This window comes from Typopeltis vanoorti, chromosome 7, assembly GCF_054136105.1.
Source record: "Typopeltis vanoorti isolate ZY-2024b chromosome 7, IOZ_Tvanoo_1.0, whole genome shotgun sequence".
NCBI classification, from domain to species: Eukaryota; Metazoa; Arthropoda; class Arachnida; order Uropygi; family Thelyphonidae; genus Typopeltis; species Typopeltis vanoorti.
In genome coordinates this window covers 5,212,654-5,232,723 of record NC_143555.1, presented here as the reverse complement: position 1 = coordinate 5,232,723, position 20,070 = coordinate 5,212,654, and the positions used below count along the sequence as shown (strand labels likewise).

Here is a 20,070-nt window from a genome sequence, read left to right as displayed (position 1 = left end):
GATGATAAAGGTAACATGAAAACTGGAGAACAAGATATTCTTGATGGATGGAGTAATTACTTTTAAAAATTAAACAAGCAGTGATGACAGCACAGCGGCAAAAAACATTCAACAGACATGCAAATCTGGAATACATATCCATATTTGAAGTAGAAAAAGCCATCAAAAGCCTGAAATGTGGAATGGCAGCAGGAGTATATGATATTCGACCAGAAATGCTCAAGAATGGAGATATAAAAGTCTTACAGTGGCTGCACTGCATAATTCAGAAGACTTGGACAGAGGGATGAATTCCAGATGATTGGAGTAGAGCTCTCATAGTATCCATATATAAAAAGGGAAATAAAATTGAATGTGAGAATTACAGAGGTATTTCTCTACCGAGTATACCTGGTAAGATTTATGTAAGTATACTTGAGAAACAGTTGAGAAGGATTGTGGAAGAAAAGCTTGGTAAAGAACAAACTGGATTCGGGCCAAATAAAAACTGTTAGGATCATAGGAATATAACAAAGATCTGTATTTAAGTTTTGTAGACTTGCAAAAGACATATGACAAGGTAACAAGAGAAAAGCTATTCAAAACGCTACAGATATATGATATATCAAAGGGGCATTATATCAAGCAATACTTAGTCTTTATTTGAGTTGTAATTCAGCAGCTAGAATTGGAGGAGGGAAGTAAGGAATATGGTTTGATGTTAAATCTGTTGTCAGACAAGGATGTACATTATCCCTCTGTTTGATTATGTATATGGATCACATTATGAAGGAAAGCGGTATTAAACCTGATATCAAAATTGGAGATGTTAATCGCACCTCTTTACTTTATGCAGATGATGTTATACTCCTACATAAATTCAGGATAAGCCTGCAAGATTCCCTACCTAAATTGAATAAATGTTGTAATAGATATGGTATGAAGGTCAGCAATAACAAGACAAAGACAATGAAAATAGGCAGAAACACTGAAAATATCAACTGCATCATGAATGGAGAACCTATAGAAGTAAAACATTTCAGCTACTTGGCACGATTTTTAGTGAAGATGGTAAATTAAATATGGAAATAGACAACAGAATCAACGAAGCTGGTATGGTAGGAAGTCAGCTGAATAAATTTATATGGAATAAGAGAGAAATTAATCAAAACACTAAATTAGCTATATACAAAATAGTGTTCAAACCAATTTTAACTTATGGATCTGAGAGCCGGGTCAGAAGTAAAACACTTGTGCAAAGACTAGAGACTGCAGATATGAGAGTCCTGAGAAAGATTAGGGGCATGAACAGATGGCATCAATGGCAATATCATATTAAAAACAAGGATATCAGGAAAGAACTTGACATTGTCAGTATCCAGGAATGTGTTAGCAGAGCTAATCTCAGGTGATATGGTCACTTAAGCAGAATGGGAGAGGAAAGATTAGCAAAACAAGTGTTCTCTGCCAGTTTGGCAGGAAAAAGACCCAGAGGAAGACCAAGATATAGGTGGATTGATACAGTGAAAAGTGCCTTAAAAGATAGAAATATAAGATCTGATAATATTGGAGTCTTGACAGATAACATATTGATTTGGAGGAAAATTGTTGATAGGAAATTCATAACGATGTAAGTTTTTCATGTAGCACTATCATAATATCCTGTACATCCCCTGGAGGGTACATGTCAGGAATTTGATGATGATGAACACAAAATTAGACCACATAAGAAATGAAGGCATCTAGATATGTATGATGTAAATGAAAAGATCAAGGAATATAGAGAAAAATGGAAAGAACATTTATTTAGGTTGGAAAGTTATCGGCTACCAAAAGAGGTGGATAGATATAGACCAAAGGGGAAAGAGAGGAAGACCAGCTGCAAGTTTAGCTGGTCTTCCTCTCTCTTTCATGACTGGCTGTATTTTCATGCTGTACTTTATTTGAAATGTTCCAAATTAGTGCATGCGTGCACGTGCATGTGTTTACCCACACAAATTTGGTTATGAAATAAGGATGGTTCTTTTTATTCTCTCATTTTCATGTGGTTACATAGTTTGGTGAAGTGTTATATATTTTTCAATCTTTCTTAATTCACCTAAAGAAGCAAATATTCAGAAGCATACTGAATTAAATTTTTATCAGTTTTTAATAAGTATATATACATATTTTTTCAAAATATTTGTTTATAAAATTTAATACAGCATGTATTATGAGTAAGGTTACTATTCAGACCAGTTTCGACTTTTAGTGAAGTCTCATCAGTCCCATGGAGAAATATAATTAATTTCTCACTAATGAAAGCTAAATTAATGAGAAATCATATTTTTTTTCACATAGCAAAATGGAATATCACCCTATTATGCTTGGGATCAGATATAGTTGAATTTTTTTTTTTGCTTGGTTACAAAGAAAATTATACTAGCCAAGAAATTATATTCTTGTTTTTAACTTTACCATGAAGATATTTCACTAATTTTTGCTTGCTCATTTGGGTAATGGATTGAAACAAGAATTTCTTGTCTAGTATAATTTACTACACATTTCCTTATTGATTTAGCATTCGGTATCATAAGTACTGCCCACCCTGAGTCAATAAAGGTCAAAAGTGGTCTGTGTAGAGATAGCAATGTACACTGCATGGAAAGAAGTCAACAGACACCATAGTGTGAGGAACAAACAGCCACGGTGCCTGCCTTAATAAGATCTGGGATTTCCTTTCACTGCGTCGAGTGCAACAATCCTAAGTGGAACATTCTATAAGTGTATAATAGCAATCAATGTGAATTTTGGATAATTCTTCCCGTAGGCATGTAATGAGATCCAGGATGGTTGTGGGGGCAGATGTCCATTGACCTCACCTGACATTCACCCCCAGAGATGTTCAATGGAGTTGAGATCAGGGCTTTGTGGATGCAGTCAAGTGTGGTGATGTTCCTGTCCATAAACCACATTGTTTAGGGAACAGCAGTCTGATGACATGGTGCACTGTCTTGCTGAAAGAGACAATGGTGAGTTCTGTAAAAACATCACAAATTAGGACACATTGCATTGTTCAGAATGTTCAGATACCTCTCAGAGTTTAATGTTTGTGATACCATAGAGGTCCAAGGCCAAACTAGGAAAAACAGGACCATACCATCACACCAACACCTATGAATTTCATAGTTGGGGTTATGCATTCTAGTAAGACATTTTCCAAACATCTGCCTCACCCCCGCTTATCTACTCTTCACCGGATGCAGTGTAATTCGTCACTCTGTAACACAGCTTTCCATGCTTCCACATCCCTCTGAATATGCCCTTTGAAGACAATGAAGACAATGCTGCATGTCAGTTCGGGAAATATGAACTTGATAATTGTGAGCCTCAGTTCTGAATATTTTTGTGCAGATTCGTGTTCCAGTCAATGCCTGGAACTCCACATTCAATGTGCTGGATGGTAAATGGAGGATTTTGCACATTATCCTTCATAGCACCCTATAGTCACATTCACTTAGTGTGGTGGGTTGTCCACTGCGGGCACAGTTGGCTCTCTGTGCTTTCATCTCAGTATGGTATCACTGATTGTTGACCTGTAATGTCCCAATTTGACAACAATTTGCCAAATAGATAGGCCCAACATGGCATCCTAGTTACAAATTTCAAACTCCATCAGACAATGGACACAGATGCACTGACTTGGGAGCACCATATTCCTACAATTTATATTGGCTACAAGCACATGACTCATTACATGGCACAATGCACCTTGCCCTTTCAGGTGTCAATTGATTTCTTTTTCAAGCAGTGTACATATCCAGAGGAAGTGTGCTGTGCATTATGAGATATTGAGGCAATGAATGCAAAGAAATGTATACCATAAACATCGGCTCTCCTCTTGGTAACTCAGAGCAATACTCTGATGAAGTTTATTTTCTATGGATGCATTTTTTGTATGTTCTTTGGGACTACAATGATATCAAATGTGATGATACCAGGCTATTCTGATCTAATTGCAATGACCCACTGGTAGAGTGGGTAGTCAGTTTGTGACCAACAAACAGGATCTGGGTTCAATTTTTGCTGTGGCATGGATGTCTGTGAATGTCCTGAACTGGTGAATGACAAGAATCCAACTATGCTAATTGCTGGCTTAAGGAAGATTGAAAAAATACGATGTTTGTTCTCTAGAGCAGGATCCTAGATTATCAAAGCTCTAGTCCATCCATGGTAATAATGTGCAATGGGTTTACGATTCTAAATCTGCCATATCTTAGATTACTGTTCTTGCATTTAGGATGGATCAACCTAAAACCTTTCAAAAAATTAAGAATTCCAGCTGAAAGAAAGCAGTTTGACTTTAAGACCATTACTAATTCACTTCACTTTCTGTGTCACAGTCTGTTTGTCTTTATGCAAAACTTTTATCGTGGACTACTATGGCATGTGTTGGAGAACTATGGTTGGATAGTTAGTGAGGTTTTTGGAAGGAGTAGAGGATGAAGGCCATTATTCCAGCAGTGTTTGTTTTAGTCCTTAACAGGTGAATGACAAGAATCCAACTATGCTAACTGCTGGCTTAAGGAAGATTGAAAAAATACGATGTTTGTTCTCTAGAGCAGGATCCTAGATTATCAAAGCTCTAGTCCATCCATGGTAATAATGTGCAATGGGTTTACGACCTTTTGAGTTCAATTTACATACCAAATTACTAAAACAAACACTGCTGGAATAATGGCCTTCATCCTCTACTCCTCCCAAAAACCTCACTAACTATCCAACCATAGTTCTCCAACACATGCCATAGTAGTCCACGATAAAAGTTTTGCATAAAGACAAACAGACTGTGACACAGAAAGTGAAGTGAATTAGTAATGGTCTTATAGTCAAACTGCTTTCTTTCAGGTGGAATTCTTAATTTTTTGAAAGGTTTTAGGTTGATCCATCCTAAATGCAAGAACAGTAATCTAAGATATGGCAGATTTAGAATTTCTACAGTTATTTATATAGTGATTAGGAAGAAAGCAATGCCAAGAATAGAAGACGACATATGTTCTAGAGATTGAGGAAGTTATTAGCTTTTAATTTTTCAGGAAATGACAATGTATACTATGAATATTAATTATAAATGACAACAAATATTAGTTATAAAAAACTTTAATTAATAACTTCCTATATTTCGGCAATGTTACATTGCCATCATCAGGGATCACAAAAATAATGATATGCGCACAGAGGCACTAACATTGAGCAAATGAAGCTGAATAAAGGCAACAGAAGTCGGGCCTAAATGGTTGGGCCTAAACCCCACTAGAGGTGCACCATTTAGAGTCCTAAATGGTGCACCTCTAGTGGGCTAAATTGGGTTGTTGTGTCCGTCAAACTGACAATCTTCCTAAATGGTGCACCTCTAGTGGGCTAAATTGGGTTGTTGTGTCCGTCAAACTGACAATCTTAAAATGTATGCTTCCCAAATTTGAGGCAGTCTTATGCACCCAAATATGTTGAGGTTTGGAAAGTTATTGAAAGCTGAGGCAGATTTGGTGAATAGCCTCTCATACTTGTGTTTGCTGCAGTATAATAAAGTGGCCTTCTTCCAGCTATCCTGTGGTGGGTGGCCAAAGCATGATCAGCAAGTCCTGAGTGGCTGTATTGGTGGAACTGGATGTAGCTCTTGTGTTCGGATATCCTGATATTGGCTGTATTGCCTGTTTTGCCATAGTTGGACAGTTTGCAACTGCAAGTAACCTGGTATACTCCTGGTAGGTCTAGGGAATGTGGCTGGTCTTTGGTGGAACAAATAAGAGATGTAAATTTCTTATGTGGTCTGTAACAGGTTGTAATGTCATATTTCCTTAGGATTTTTGTTAATTTTTCAGATGTGCCCTAGATATATGGAATGGTGATAGATTTTGAATGATCTCTACTTTGAAGGGGGGGGGGAAGAGTTATAGCCATTGGCTAAGAAAGTGTTAAGGATATGGTCAAGCTTAGCAGTTAGGGAACTGTTATCTGAACAAATTAATTTTGCACTGTTATATAGGGTTTTGAAAATCCTATATTGTTGGGAGGGAGGGACAGTTGCTGATGGTGAATGTATCTACTTGTATGTGTAGGTTTTCTGTAAACAGAGAATGCCAAGGATCCATCAGATTGGTGTGTAATCAAAGTATCTAGGAATGGGAGACTGTTGTTGTTTTCCTTTTCTAAGGTAAACTGGATCCTGGAATGTCGATTGCTTAGGTGTGTTAGGAAATTGTGGAGTGTAACCAGGCCATGTGGCCAAATGGGGGATGCATCATCCACATAGCATAGCAGGCAGTGGTTTATGTGGGACAGAGTTTAAGGCTTTTTCTTCAAAGGTCTCCATAAAGAAGTTGACCAGGGGTGTAGAATCCATGGCAGTCCCCTCTATCTGTAGAATTTTCCTTGCCAAATGAAATAGCCCAAGTTCATGGTGAACTGAAATAGGGCTGAAATATTGGGAGGAAATATGGCTTGAATGAGGTCTAAGGTATCTTTGAGTGGGACATTGATGAATAAGGAGGGGACATCAAAACAGACCATTAATACTGGCTTTAAAGTAGGCAGAGTTTTTTTTTTTTTTTTTTTTTTTTTTTTTTTTTTTTTTTTTTTTTTTTAATGTGTGAAGATGTGTTGCCAGTATAATGTGAGAGCACTCTGGCTAAATGTTTGGCTAATTTGCATGTGCATGAATCAATGCTATCCACAATGGGATGTAATGCTACATTTTTTCATGGATTTTTAGTAGTCCATGTATCTGGGGGGGGGGGGGGGGGCATTGTGCAAACAAAGTGTTTAGTCTAGTCTTAAGTGTAACTTTATTTTAAAAAAAGGCCTTGGATCCAATTAATTTGTAGTTATGTAATATTTGTTTGAAGTGTGTGTGTGTGTATATATATATATTGTTTTTTGTTATATTAACTGTATTTATTTTGTATTTTGGTCTAGAGTCAGTGAATTATTTGGATTCTGAAAGAAATAGTAAAAAAGAAGTCATTGCACCAATCGGAGTGAACCCTTGTGCAATAAATAAATATATAGGTACACTCGGAATTAAAAAAATAATTGTTGAACAGAGATCATCTCTATAGACAGGATAATATTAAATAATTAAAAATCCTATATTTAAACAATGGTGCAGCTAGTAGGATTAATATTATGATAATATCCTCTATATAAACATCTCTAAATATAATAATTTCTCTTTCAATTAACAGTGTATCCATCACAATATGTACGTAAACGTATGTCTCCCTGCTTAATGTGACTTCTGTGATTGTTTTCCCTTAGCCAGATTATCTAGATCCACTTTATAACCTGAGGTGCAAATTCGAATCGAAGCATGCAAATGTTCATCAGTCAGCCGAGAAGAAATTTTGGCAGGAACTCATGACAGAAAATGCTTATTCGCAAATGTAGGTGCTTCCAAATGCGACTATCATCTCTGCAAAACTGATTAATCCTTCAAATTTTTTTCTTTTTTTTTGGTAAGCATCGATCAATGTCGATATTAAAAGCATTCAAACATAATCACATTTTGATGCTATTTTGTATGAAAATCCACAAATCTTGTTGAAAATTCCATTTGTAAATCTTCAATAATACCAGCAAAAGTTTTTTTTGTTGGTATTTCCAAGTTGCACGGGATATATCATGAAGTATAGGTATTAAATTATTTTTAATTTATTATTCATATTATAAAATGTATTGTTTAAATAATTCAACATACGGGCCACATGCCATGTAAGTATGGTCAACCTTTTATGGGCTGCCAAAAATGCACATCTGGGCCGATGCAGCCTGCCGGTTGCCGACCCCTGGTGCAGAGGATGTTTTTAGAATGGAAAGATGCGATGCCAGAAAGTCAGTTCATACTTTTTTCTAAATTACCTATGCGGTTTAATTTCTTATCATGTTCTTTATTTTCCATCACAAATTTAATTCTTCTTCTTCTTACTATACCTAATTTCTTCCCTTTTTACCTGCATTATCTTTCATCCAATAATTCAGACCATGATTCCATTTAAAATCAATGACCATAAAGTAAATCTGGTCAAAGATGTAGTTAAAACATGAGGAGAAAAATGAGCCAGCCTGGTTGGCCGAGTAGTTAGCGTATCCACTCTCCAGCCAAAAGGCTGCAGGTTCGAATCCCACTGTGGGCATGGATGTTTGTGATTTGTGAAAATAGTGGTAGTGGTCGGCGGTAGATGGCGCTGGTGTAGATGAAGGTAGTTGCGGCTAGTGGAGTGGTGGAGATGGAGTTGTAGAGTAGGTGCCCTCCCTCGATAAGTCTTTGGACTCCCTGGAAGTGTTATGTAATAATAATAATTTTTACTGGTATTCCTTTTAATCTTTCCCTAGAATGATCATATATGACTATTTTGCATTTTGTTCACCAATTTCTCCATTTCAGCTTCTGAGTCTATCATTAAATTCAGCTCTTTAATGAGTTATATGCATTCATAAAGTTTTCTCGTGCCTAGCTTGTTCACATTCATTCCTCACTTTGGATATATACTCATATATTCACATACATTGACAAATATGATAACATTAAATATTTAAAAATCAAAATAAGTTATCATTTTTGCCATTCATAAAGCTGTCCAATTAATGTCCAAATATATCTCCATAAAGTTTTGGTGTGTATATGATTACTGACAGGAATATCATAATATTAATAGTTCCAAATATATATAAAAAAGTTACCTCCTTTTTCTTCGCTCATAGCAAGTCTCCTTGCTGAATCAACAGCAGCTACAGCTTTGGCATCATATTTTTCAGCAAACATATCCAATGATTCATCATCATTTGTAAAAATATTTATTGTTGAATTCTCTTTTGTTCCCTCTTTCTTCAGCAAAAAGTTCAGCCGTTCATATGTCTGTTCATAAATATCCATGTCACCTGTCAGTAGAATTTGGCTGGCTAAACCAGTAAGCTGCAGCAACTGCTCATGACTGTCACTCTTGGGTTCCTCTTTGGTATCACTATGATCGGTTTTCTTTTTTATCCAGCGTGTACTTGCAGAGTGAACAGATTTTCTACCTCCCAACCGGCATATTGCCTTCTGCACTGTTTCTCCTGGTTTCATAATTAAAAGCATATTTTTATAACATTCTTGCACATCAATGGAATCTGCTTCATCTTCACTGCTATCCACATCTGAATGCTTTTTATTAATACGTTTTATCTGAAAATTAAAAAAAAAAAAGAAAAAAAGATATATATTTATATATATAAATTTCAAAATTTATATATATTTATATATATAAATTTCAAAATTTGAAATGGAAATTTTGAAGATAAAAAAAAAGATGAATCTTTTGCACGTGATGACTCAAAAATTGGAATGAATTCAATAAAAATATGAATACAACTAGGTCTACTGTGACCAGACTGGCTGAGTCTATAGCACCTTTATTCTTCAGCCAACAGGCAGTGATCTGAAATCCTACCATGACACAAACATTATTGATTGTCTTTCAGTGGCCAATGAAGTTCTACAACTGACATAAGATCACCATTCTGCCATGGAGGGTCTGAAGTAGCTTAAGAGAGTACCAGGTTTGGTCTCTAGAGTATGGTTTTCAAAATTTTCTAAACCCTTGACTCATCCCTAGTGCTCCTGTACTATAAATGTAGTCTCTTTTGTGGAGAGGGATTATCATAAAAATAAAAAACGGTATAATATAGCATAAAAACATATGTTACTCCAAATATTTTTACTCTTTAAGCATATTAAACTACCATATCACCTGATAATATTCTCTCTTCTTTTGATGCTTCTCTATATATCACATCAATATTAGAAAAACCTTGGATGTCTTCCACACACTATTTATAAATGACCACGACCAAATTGAATGAACAAAATCATTCCCTTCAGATATCCTTTCACCAATTAAAATAATAATATCAGCTAATTTCTTTAAATACAATGATAATATTATGAACAGCCTTTTCATTCTCAAGGGCCAAATAGCAGTTAATTTGCGGAACTTTTTTCTCACCCATATGGAATCACAATTCCTATCCTCACCACCTCTTCCCACTGGCATCTCTTACTATGGCAGATATGCAGATGATATCCTATGTAATGGTAATTAGAATGCCATACAGAAACTGTTTCACTCTTTGAACACCTGCAGCCACTGATGAGAATTCTCTATCAAATATGAAGAAAAATCTATAAACTTCTCAGATTTGGCTAACTATATTAGATATTAGCCAAATACAGTTCTATAAGTTTAAAAATCATATATATATATATTTTTTCATAGAGAGTTTTCATGTCTCTCTCTGGTAATATATTATGTCCAATGAAATACGAGATCGCTTCCTGCCATAAAAAAGTCGATCAGCTGGCAATCACACACACACACAACCCAAACATCCTCATTATGAACGCTTTGCTGATGATCAGTTAAATTTTAGGAATAAACCTACTATATGTAAATAAAAAGGAAAGATATTGTATAAAAAAAAAACATAAAAACACACACATACAAATACACTGAATAATTGCAGGTTTCAGTAATCAGCAAATTAGTTGAGCAGGAAAGAACTTGACATACGCGTTCAAAATGAAAAAATTTATTTTTAAATTTACATAACTATATTAAGCGTTCAAGAAAACAGAAATCTTATCTTAAATTTAAAGAACTGTTAATAAAAACATAAGTTCGAAAACACGAGATTGTTCAGTCACATCGAATCAGAAGTTCATCGAACGTTATGACACGTGAGTCAGCTGTAAACCGATTGAGTAACTGGTGACGCGTGTCAACATTTGCCGGTACCTGCTGCTTCAAGATAAAACAAGTATAATAAGTGAGCACTCTAGAATTCAGTGGTAGGTTAATTGTGTGTTTATATATAAATCGTATAGAAAATTTTTCTCTGGGGTTCAGTGTGCCACTTCTAATCATGCGATGCACCACTTTTGGCGCATGTGCCATAGGTTGGCCACCCCTGCTCTAGAGTCAGAGATTGATGACTATTTAGATCCCAAACCAAATCTTGGTTAGAGATTTGAAAGAAAAGTTTCAGAGTTTTGCAGATGTGATATAGCTGCTAAATACTGTCAGCTTGTAAAGCATAATGAAACTAAGAAACATCTTGCTGAAGTTCCATATAAGGCTGTTCCTATTACAAATATGCTTGCGAAGAAGTCTGATGAGACAGCGAACTTTGAAAGCAGCTTAGCATTATTTCTTTGTTGTCACTCATTGAACAGTTGTGATCCTCTAGTAGATTTTTGCAAAAATATCATCCCAGACTGTCAAATTATGCCAAAGGTGAAAAAGGCACAAAACCACGTGCTCTGCAATTGTAAAGAATATTAAGTATGCATTTTGAAGAAGATCTACTTGCAGATATTGGAGATGGAAATTTCAGCTTGCTTATAGATGAATCGAATGATATCACAGTGAATAAAATTTTAGGAATTGCCACAATTTGTAATAGCAAGAAATTCAACAAAATTATGCAAACATTTCTGAGCATGGTGGTTCTAGAAAAGTGTGATGCTAGCAGTATTGTGGCTACACTAAAAAAAGAGCTCTTGACCAAGAAAGTGGACATTAAAAATCTCATTGCAATTAGTACAGACAACGCAAGTGTTATGGTTGGTGTCGATAACGGCGTTTATGAACAACTGAAGCCATATATTCCCTCCTTAATCTTAATTAGGTGTGTATTCCATTCATTGCAACTGGCAATGTCTAACATTTGTGCAGAATCTCTCCCAAGAAAATTAGAATTTTTAGTTGCTGAAATGTATAAGTCGTTTTCACATTCTTCTTCAAGACAAGCAATGTACAAAGAGTTATATCAAACGAAAATGATGCTCCTCTGAAATTTGTAAGTACCTGTGCAACAAGGTGGCTCTCCATTGAACTTGCAGCAGACAATTCTCAGACAGTGGTTGGAATTAAAAACTCACTTTGAAGTCGTGTGACTGAGAAATGTTACAAAGCTCAAATTTTGTGACAGATGTACAAAGTTGAAAGGAATCTGTTGTACCTTTTATTTTTGCATGCTGTTCTAGTTCAAATTCAGCAAGTTAACAAAATTTTCGAATCTAATAGTATGGATAAGATGAGATTATTTGAGACCTTTCTCATTTGATTCGCTCTATCGCTAATATGTTAGTGCTGCCATCATCCACAGTCAATCCTCTACAGTCAGAGATTGATGACTATTTGGATCCCATACCAAATCTTGGTTAGAGATTTGAAAGAAAAATTTCAGAGTTGATGATACAAAAGAAAGTAACACAAAATGATGAGCAAAATCTTAGAAATAGAGCAAGACAGTTTCTTCTTGGTCTCCTCAAACAGCTTAAGCAAAGGTTGCCTGAAAACTTGAATATTTTAGGAATGATCTCTTCTTTTTCTGTTGACAATACCCTAAAACATATAAAAGAACTTGTTACTGCCATCTTAGAAATAATGCTGAAAACAGAAAAAAAGATGTTGCTGCTGCTGAATACCAGTACAATACTATCCACTTAAATAAATGGACAAATATAGAAAACACTGAGATATTCTGGGAGTACGAGAATACAAAGATGCATCTGGAATGAATCTAATTATAGAAATTGCTCAGTGTGCAATAAGTTTATTAATACTGCCAAATTCTAATGCAGAAATTGAATGAATTTTAATTCCATGAATGTAAATAAAACTAAATTAAGAAAGAAGATGGAATTGTCAATGCTGATAGCTATTTTGTCAGTCAAGTATAGCCTCAGGCATAACAAGTGCTGTGCAGACTATTTTCATTTACCAGCATCTGCACTGAGTAATATTGGAATGATGGCCATATATAATAAAGCTGAAAGGACACAGGTTTCAGCAACTTAATTCACCTAAGTGAAAACGCAAGTGAATTAAGCATGACTCTAGAGTAGGGGGCCGGCAACCAGCAGCACAAACGTGCATTTTTGGCTGCCCATAAAAGGTTGACCATATTTACATGGCATGTCGCCCGTAAAATTTTATCATCAAGAAAAGACGTTATGGACATTTCAAGAGGACGTTATCTACTAGTCAAGTGCTAGATGGTTAAGTACAGGTGCTGTGCTAAAAATATTTTTTAATTTACATAAAGAAATAGATATTTTCATGACAGAACACCAAAATATTGTCTCACAACTATCGGATAAAAAATGGATTATGTCTCTTTCATTTATGGTAGACATTACAACTACCTTAATGAACTTAATTTGAACATGTAGGGCCAAGGTAAATCTATCAGAACTATTTTCTGACATAAAAGCTCTTGAAGGCAAACTATGTCTGTTGAAGAAATATATGATGGAAGAAAATCTACATCATTATATATGTTGCAAATCAGCATCTACAGGGTGTTCGGGATAAATTTGACAGTTTCGTAAGGAAAAAGAAAATCTTCTTTGTATCTATTAAATTTAATGAATTGACAAAAAAACATTACAGGCAGAGTTAATTACAATACTATCAACAAGATTTACTCAAAATAACCACCATTAGCATCGATCACAGCTTCAATTCTGCTTCGGAACCTCGAACAAGCTGATGCTACAGTCTCCCTGGGAAGGGCCGCAAAAACTGTTTTAATTTTATCCATTAACTGGGCTTTTGTATTACTGGAAGTGCGATTGGTGTCTTTTTCAACTGTGCCCCATACAAAATAATCCATGGGGTTAAGGTCTGGGGAGTTTGGAGGCCAAACATTTGGACTGGTGAAGTCGTAGAAATTTTCAGACAACCATTTTTGACTTTTCCCAGAGGTGTGGCAAGGGGCCGAATCCTGCTGCCATACATACGGCCTACCATTGGCTACCCTTGTTATCCAGGGCTTGACTACAGTTAGCAACTCCACAAACAAAGCTCGAATTCCAATGCCAGGGTTCTTCAACACCTGTTCCTGCAGATTTGCGAGGAATTCTGCTGTACGAACGCAATCAGATCGTCTGCTAGGGATCTTTCTTCTTGCTACATCCTCGTAGTCACCATTGCAAGTCTCTAGTTCATGCCTGATTGTTTTTACTGTATTCAGGGAGCATTGGGCAGCAGTCGTAATATCCTTATTTTGATGGCGGGCACGAATCATCATAATACAAGTTATTCTCTTCCATGATTCAGGTGGGTTCCAGCTATCCATCCTTTCTGACATCTTGTATATGAATGAAGAAGGGTCCAAACTTTTAAATGAAGAGAAGTGTGTGTTAATACATGTAACTTATGGAAAAATATAATTAATTATAAATATGTCAAATTTATCCCGAACACCCTGTATAGTTAGATGGCAAAACACAAAAGAAAAACTTTTGTTGGTATTATTGAAGATTTACAAAAGGAATTTTCAATAAGATTTGTGGATATTGAACTCTTTTAATGTCGACATTGATGACCTACCAAACCGACTATTGATGGAAGTTTTGGAACTGCAACACAATGAAATATTAAAAACGCATTTTTGTTAGGAAACATCAAAAAAATTTATCGATGCTTAGTAAAAAATTTGAAGGATTAATCAGTTTCGCAAAGAAGATGATAGTTGCATTCGGAAGCACATACATTTGCAAATTCTTCTCAACTAACTGTTGAGCATTTGCATGCTTCGATTCGAATTTGCACCTCAGGTTTTAAAGTGGATCTAGATAATTTGGCTAAGGGAAAAAAATCACAAAAGTCACATTAAGCAAGGAGACATGCATATTGTGATGCAAAAAACTATATTACTTTGTTTTTATGTGATAATTTTTCATTGAGTTTCATTTTCATGCTTGTTTCATATCTCGTACTTTAAATATTTCTGGTAATTAGTTTACGGAATTAACAACGCATATAAAGTATATTAATTAAAGGTAACTTTAATGAATAACTTCTATATTTCGGCAACATCACATTGCCGAAATATAGAAGTTATTCATTAAAGTTACCTTTAATTAATATACTTTATATGCGTTGTTAATTCCGTAAACTAATTACCAGTTATGTATGACCAACATATAAACCTTGCTACTAGAATTTAAATATTTCTGTGTTTTTTTTTAATATTTATATAATAAATATTGATACCATGAGTATTTTTTCACTCACTATTTTCTATTAAATAAACACTTGCAGCCCAATTATTAAAAATAAAAGTTGAATGTGGCCCGCAAGTCTGAAAAGGTTGCCGACTCCTGCTCTAGAGGGTCAACTCTGGATGATGGTGGCACTAACATCAGCAATAGAGCGAATCAAATGAGAAAGGCCTTCAAATAATCTCGTCTTATCCATACTGCTAGATTAGAAAATTTTCCTTTCATCTTTGTACATCTCTCACAAAATTTGAGTTTTGTAACATTTCTCAGTCACCCTCACGACTTCAAAGTGAGTTTTTAATTCCAACCACTGGCTGAGAGTTCTGTCTGCTGCAGGTTCAATGGAGAGTCACCTCGTTGCACAGTTGCTTACAATTTTCAGAGGAGCATCAATTTCGCTGATAGTTTGATACAACTCATTGTACATTGCTTGTCTTGAACAAGAATGTGAAAACCACTTATACGTTTCAGCAATTAAGTGAAAACGCAGGTGAATTAAGCACAGAAGACCACTTGAAAGATGTCTTTAGCCACTTCAATTCCTTTATCTGCACTGTTAGATTAGAAAATTTTGTTAACTTGCTGAATTTGAACTAGAAAAAGATGCAAAAATAAACTTTGAATTGAGTTTTTAATTCCAACCACTGGCTGAGAAGTCAGTCTGTTACAGGTTCAGTGGAGAGCCACCTCGTTGTACAGTTGCATACAATTTTCAGAGGAGCATCATTTTCGTTGATACAGCTCTTTGTACGTTGCTTGTCTTGAAAAAGAATGTGAAAACCACTTATATGTTTATAGCAACTAAGTGAAAACACAGGTGAATTAAGTGCAGAAGACCACTTGGAAGATGTCTTTAGCCAGTTAAATGCAAGTACCACTTCATCTTGAGTAAAGTAACTGAAAAGTATCTGCTACAACTTCTAAAATTTTAGCTTCAAACTTTTATTTTCAATTCCTTTTTAGATCTTTTTGCTTTTTTTTTTTTTTTTTCAAGATTTAGCTGTTGTTAGTAATTTTCATTTAGCAACACTACAAAAATTATAAAGAAATCAAAAACACAAGAGAAAAATAAAACATTTGTTATTCAAAGTAAGATCAATTAGCATCTATACAGGCTTCAGCACAGTCATTCAGTTTGCAGAGAGCCACAGGAAATTCCAGCTTGTTCAAATGTCTTAATTCATCAGTTACAGCTTTTTGGATAGTTGGAACATCCACGAATTAGTGCTATTTCAGCATTATTTTCAACTTGGGAAACAGAAAATAGTCCAGAGGGGATAAATCTGGTGAATAAGGGTGAGGGAAATAAAGGTGGGGCTTTGTGAGCAGAGATGTTATATCATGCAACAGGAAAAAATCTCATGACTGGAATGAGGTGGAACAAACATGAATGCATTTTAGGAGTTGATCCATAGCTTCTTTATAAAATTCCAGATTCACTGTTCTCCCCTCTGGTATGCCAAACCTTGAGAGTCAAAAAAACTATCAATGACATTTTGATGCAACTTCTGGAATCTCAATTTCTTTGATCTGGGAGATGTCCCACCAACCCATTCAGAAATGTCACTTTGTTTCAGGATCATAGGCAAAACACCAATTCTCATCTCCCGTAATGATTTTGTCAAATAAATTCGTGTTTTCAGGGTTTCGGTAATATAATGTAATATAAATTTCTGCGATATAATGTCCTTACAAGATATGACTCAATCTTCTCTTTTCTCAGCTGTCAAGGCATGTGGGGGCAAAATGTGCACACAATTTCTTCTTCCTCAAATCTTCACTCAAAATGCAAAGAATGGCACTCTTACGGATGTTTAAAGCCTACATTATCATCCGTGATATTTCAATGATTGCTCTTCACCAACTCAGTGACAACAGCAATGTTTTCCTGTGTTCAAGTCAAAGTGGGATGGCCACTTCTCTACCATCATGAAATCAAAAATGCCACCTGAAGATGTTAGACAGATTCAGAACCTCATTTCTATACACCTTTTGCACCATTTCTAGGATTTCTGTAACAAAAAAGAGCCTCTTTGAAACAAATTTAATTGTAATTCTCTGTTCATTTTCATATCCATAATGTACAAAGAAAAAGCATTTTACACTATGCATCATAACTTGCACACTACTGAACATAAACTAACTCCACTCTCTGAGGGTGTAGACATTAGTTGGTATTACTTTGCACATTTGTCGATAAATCACTCCAACACTGTTTGTACAACAAATAAAGTTCTAAAATTTATGGCCCGCGCTATGTGTGCTTGCATTTAAATAGCCTATTAATGATCAATTATACACAAGGTGCTATTTAAAAGTTGATGAGTTGAAAAACAAAGTACAGGTTTTACTTTGTTGCAAATCATAGCTGTTCTCTTCAAAGTAATCTCCTTAAAAATTTACACACCAAATTATGCATCTAGTTGGGAAAGGAGAAGCAAGTGCAGGACCACATCTATGTTTTCTTTGGCCTAAACCATACAGAATATATTCCTAATGCAAAACTCCACCTAATACAGTCAAAGAATTAATCACACTATTAAGATTTGGAGACCTGTCTGACTTTCTTGGGATTATTAATTATCAATGTCAGAACTCCAAGGAGTCAGACTCATCACGAGAGGTACACAGATATACACATACAAAGCACATCGAACCATTCATTAAACTCGGTGTTTCTATATTTACCACATTCTCAGGCAGTGTGTTTTACCCACCTACCACTCTCTGCTTCTTATGCTCCTTGCTCACACCCTCCTTATACAGTTTCCAGGAATAGCCTCTTGTTCTGTTCCTTCCTCCCATATTCCATGAAAAATTTCTTCCATGGTAACAATCCCTGACCAACTTATATGTCTCAATCATATCCCCTCTTCTCCTCCTATTCAAGATGCTTTGCAATTGCATTCCCTCAATCTTTCTTCATACCCCATTCATTCCAAAGGCCAGCTACTACCTCCGTGAATCTTCTCTGGACCCTTTCTAATATATCCTCATCACAATGAAAACCAAGATCAAGGCCTTATACAATGAAACCGTAACTGCTTTATTTCTGCATGTAAACATCCCCTGCATCATCATAATCCAATGTGGCAATTTCCCAACTTGTGCAACATGGTTCCTGAAATTCAGATTATTGTCTGCCACCACCCCCAGATTTCTCATTTCTTCTACCTCTTTCAGAGTTTCAGCATGTAGTGTACAATTTACATTCCATCACTGCTTACCAAATTTCAGAACTTTATACTTAGTAACATTGAACTAACAGTTCAACTTACCTGCCCACTCATACAATCTATTCAAGTCCTCCTATAAGATGACAAGATCTGCTTGATTTCTCATCACTCTCTCCAGTTTTGTATCATCTGCAAACAGTTGCACACCTCTAGCTAAACCTGTCCATATATCATTAATATTTTTACTCAAATATAACTCTCACTCCCCCCCCCCCCCCCTACAAAATTAAAGTTAAAAAAATTGTGGTGCAAAATATATGCGGGGATTTTTGGTAACAAAAGTTTTTCAGAAAAAACTAAATTGAGGTTTATAATTAAATCCTCAGTATTCATTATAATTTTAATTGCTCACATTGAGCCCCCACAGCTCAGTCGGTATAGACGAAGCTGCTTGGTCAGAAAGACCGGTTCAATGTCCGTCCAAGGTGTGGGGAACCTTTATCTGGTTTCTTTCAACTAAAGGTGAGTTAGCCAGTCTCATACAGAGATAGAGTTTTTTTCCACCCAGAAACTCAGTGTTTCAGCTCCGAACAGGCAACCCGGCCCCTTGAACACACACAAATTTACAGTCATAAAATACATATACATGTACTTATACTTAATCCCTGATTAAGTGGATTCAACCCTTTCTAACAAATGGGGAAGAAACCCCCATACAAATGAATAAATAAATTGCGCACATTATTTATAAAATGAATGCATTTAAATTTTAATTATCAACGTTATTTACGAATTCGGCTGCTCACCTTCAACACGCGATATATTTGAATCTTTAGCGACAATGCCTATGTAATTAAATTAAAACAAACAGTTTCATTATAGCTTGTCCTTTTATAATTTTGGAATCATAAGATCACCATGATGCTAAAAAAATGAAAATAGGTACGGCTTACAAAGAATCTTCTATTCACTATCGCTACTTCCAGTCTCGAGAGCAGTTTCCTCATGTGAATTGTCAATCTACCCAAACAGCATCATCTTTGTTCCTATCCAAGGCATTACAGATGACGGTTTAAAAAAAAATCCTTGGCAATTATTTCTGGCAAAACCATGTCCCAAGCTCTCAAAATCCAGTTGAACAACCGTTCTAATGATGGTCTCTTAATCTTCCCTGATGGAGTCAGGGCATAGCTGTCAGCTGCCATTTGCACTCCATGTAGAAATTTTTGTACGTAGTACTTGAATGGTTTGTTGACAATACATCAAGAGTTGTAGACAAGGTGTAAGACCATCAGGAATAACAGCCAAGTCAGTGTCCACATCTGAACGTTTTTCTACTATTTCTGCCATAACATCATTCGCTATCTATTTCTTAAAGTCTTAACCTTTTATCATGTGTGAGGTATATGCAAGACGTTTTAATTTCTTTCTTTTTTGTAAAGTAAAATCAGTTATATTTGAGTAAATACAGTATACAAGTTGAACAACAATGGCCTCAAAACAGACCCCTGCAGTACACCACACTAGTAACTTTCTTCTTTCAGGATACTACATGCTATATACAACTTGCTGATACCTACCTACCAGCAAGTCACCTATCCAACTCACTCGTCTGTTAACCGATCCCATCCATTTCAATTTATTTAACAGCTTGTTGCATGGCAATCTATCAAAAACTTTTAGACAATCTAAGTATACTGCTGTATGTGCATGCTCCCCCCAGTCCAATGCATTTGTCACTTGTTATAGTACATAAACACATTTGTAAAATATGGTTGTATGTAATATGTATGTAAATATGTAAAAGATGACTTTCCTTTAACAAAC

General features: G+C 35.6%; 1 protein-coding gene across 1 annotated transcript in view; it reads right to left on the bottom strand.

Annotated features, from left to right (window-relative positions):
- Positions 1–20,070, bottom strand: part of holn1 (CD2 antigen cytoplasmic tail-binding protein 2 homolog holn1) — a 133,203-nt gene that overhangs the window by 24,613 nt on the left and 88,520 nt on the right. Inside the window, exon 3 of the mRNA XM_090395641.1 lies at positions 8,698–9,181. Coding sequence (XP_090251767.1) covers positions 8,698–9,181 — 484 coding nt within the window. The remainder of the gene's footprint in view (positions 1–8,697; positions 9,182–20,070) is intronic.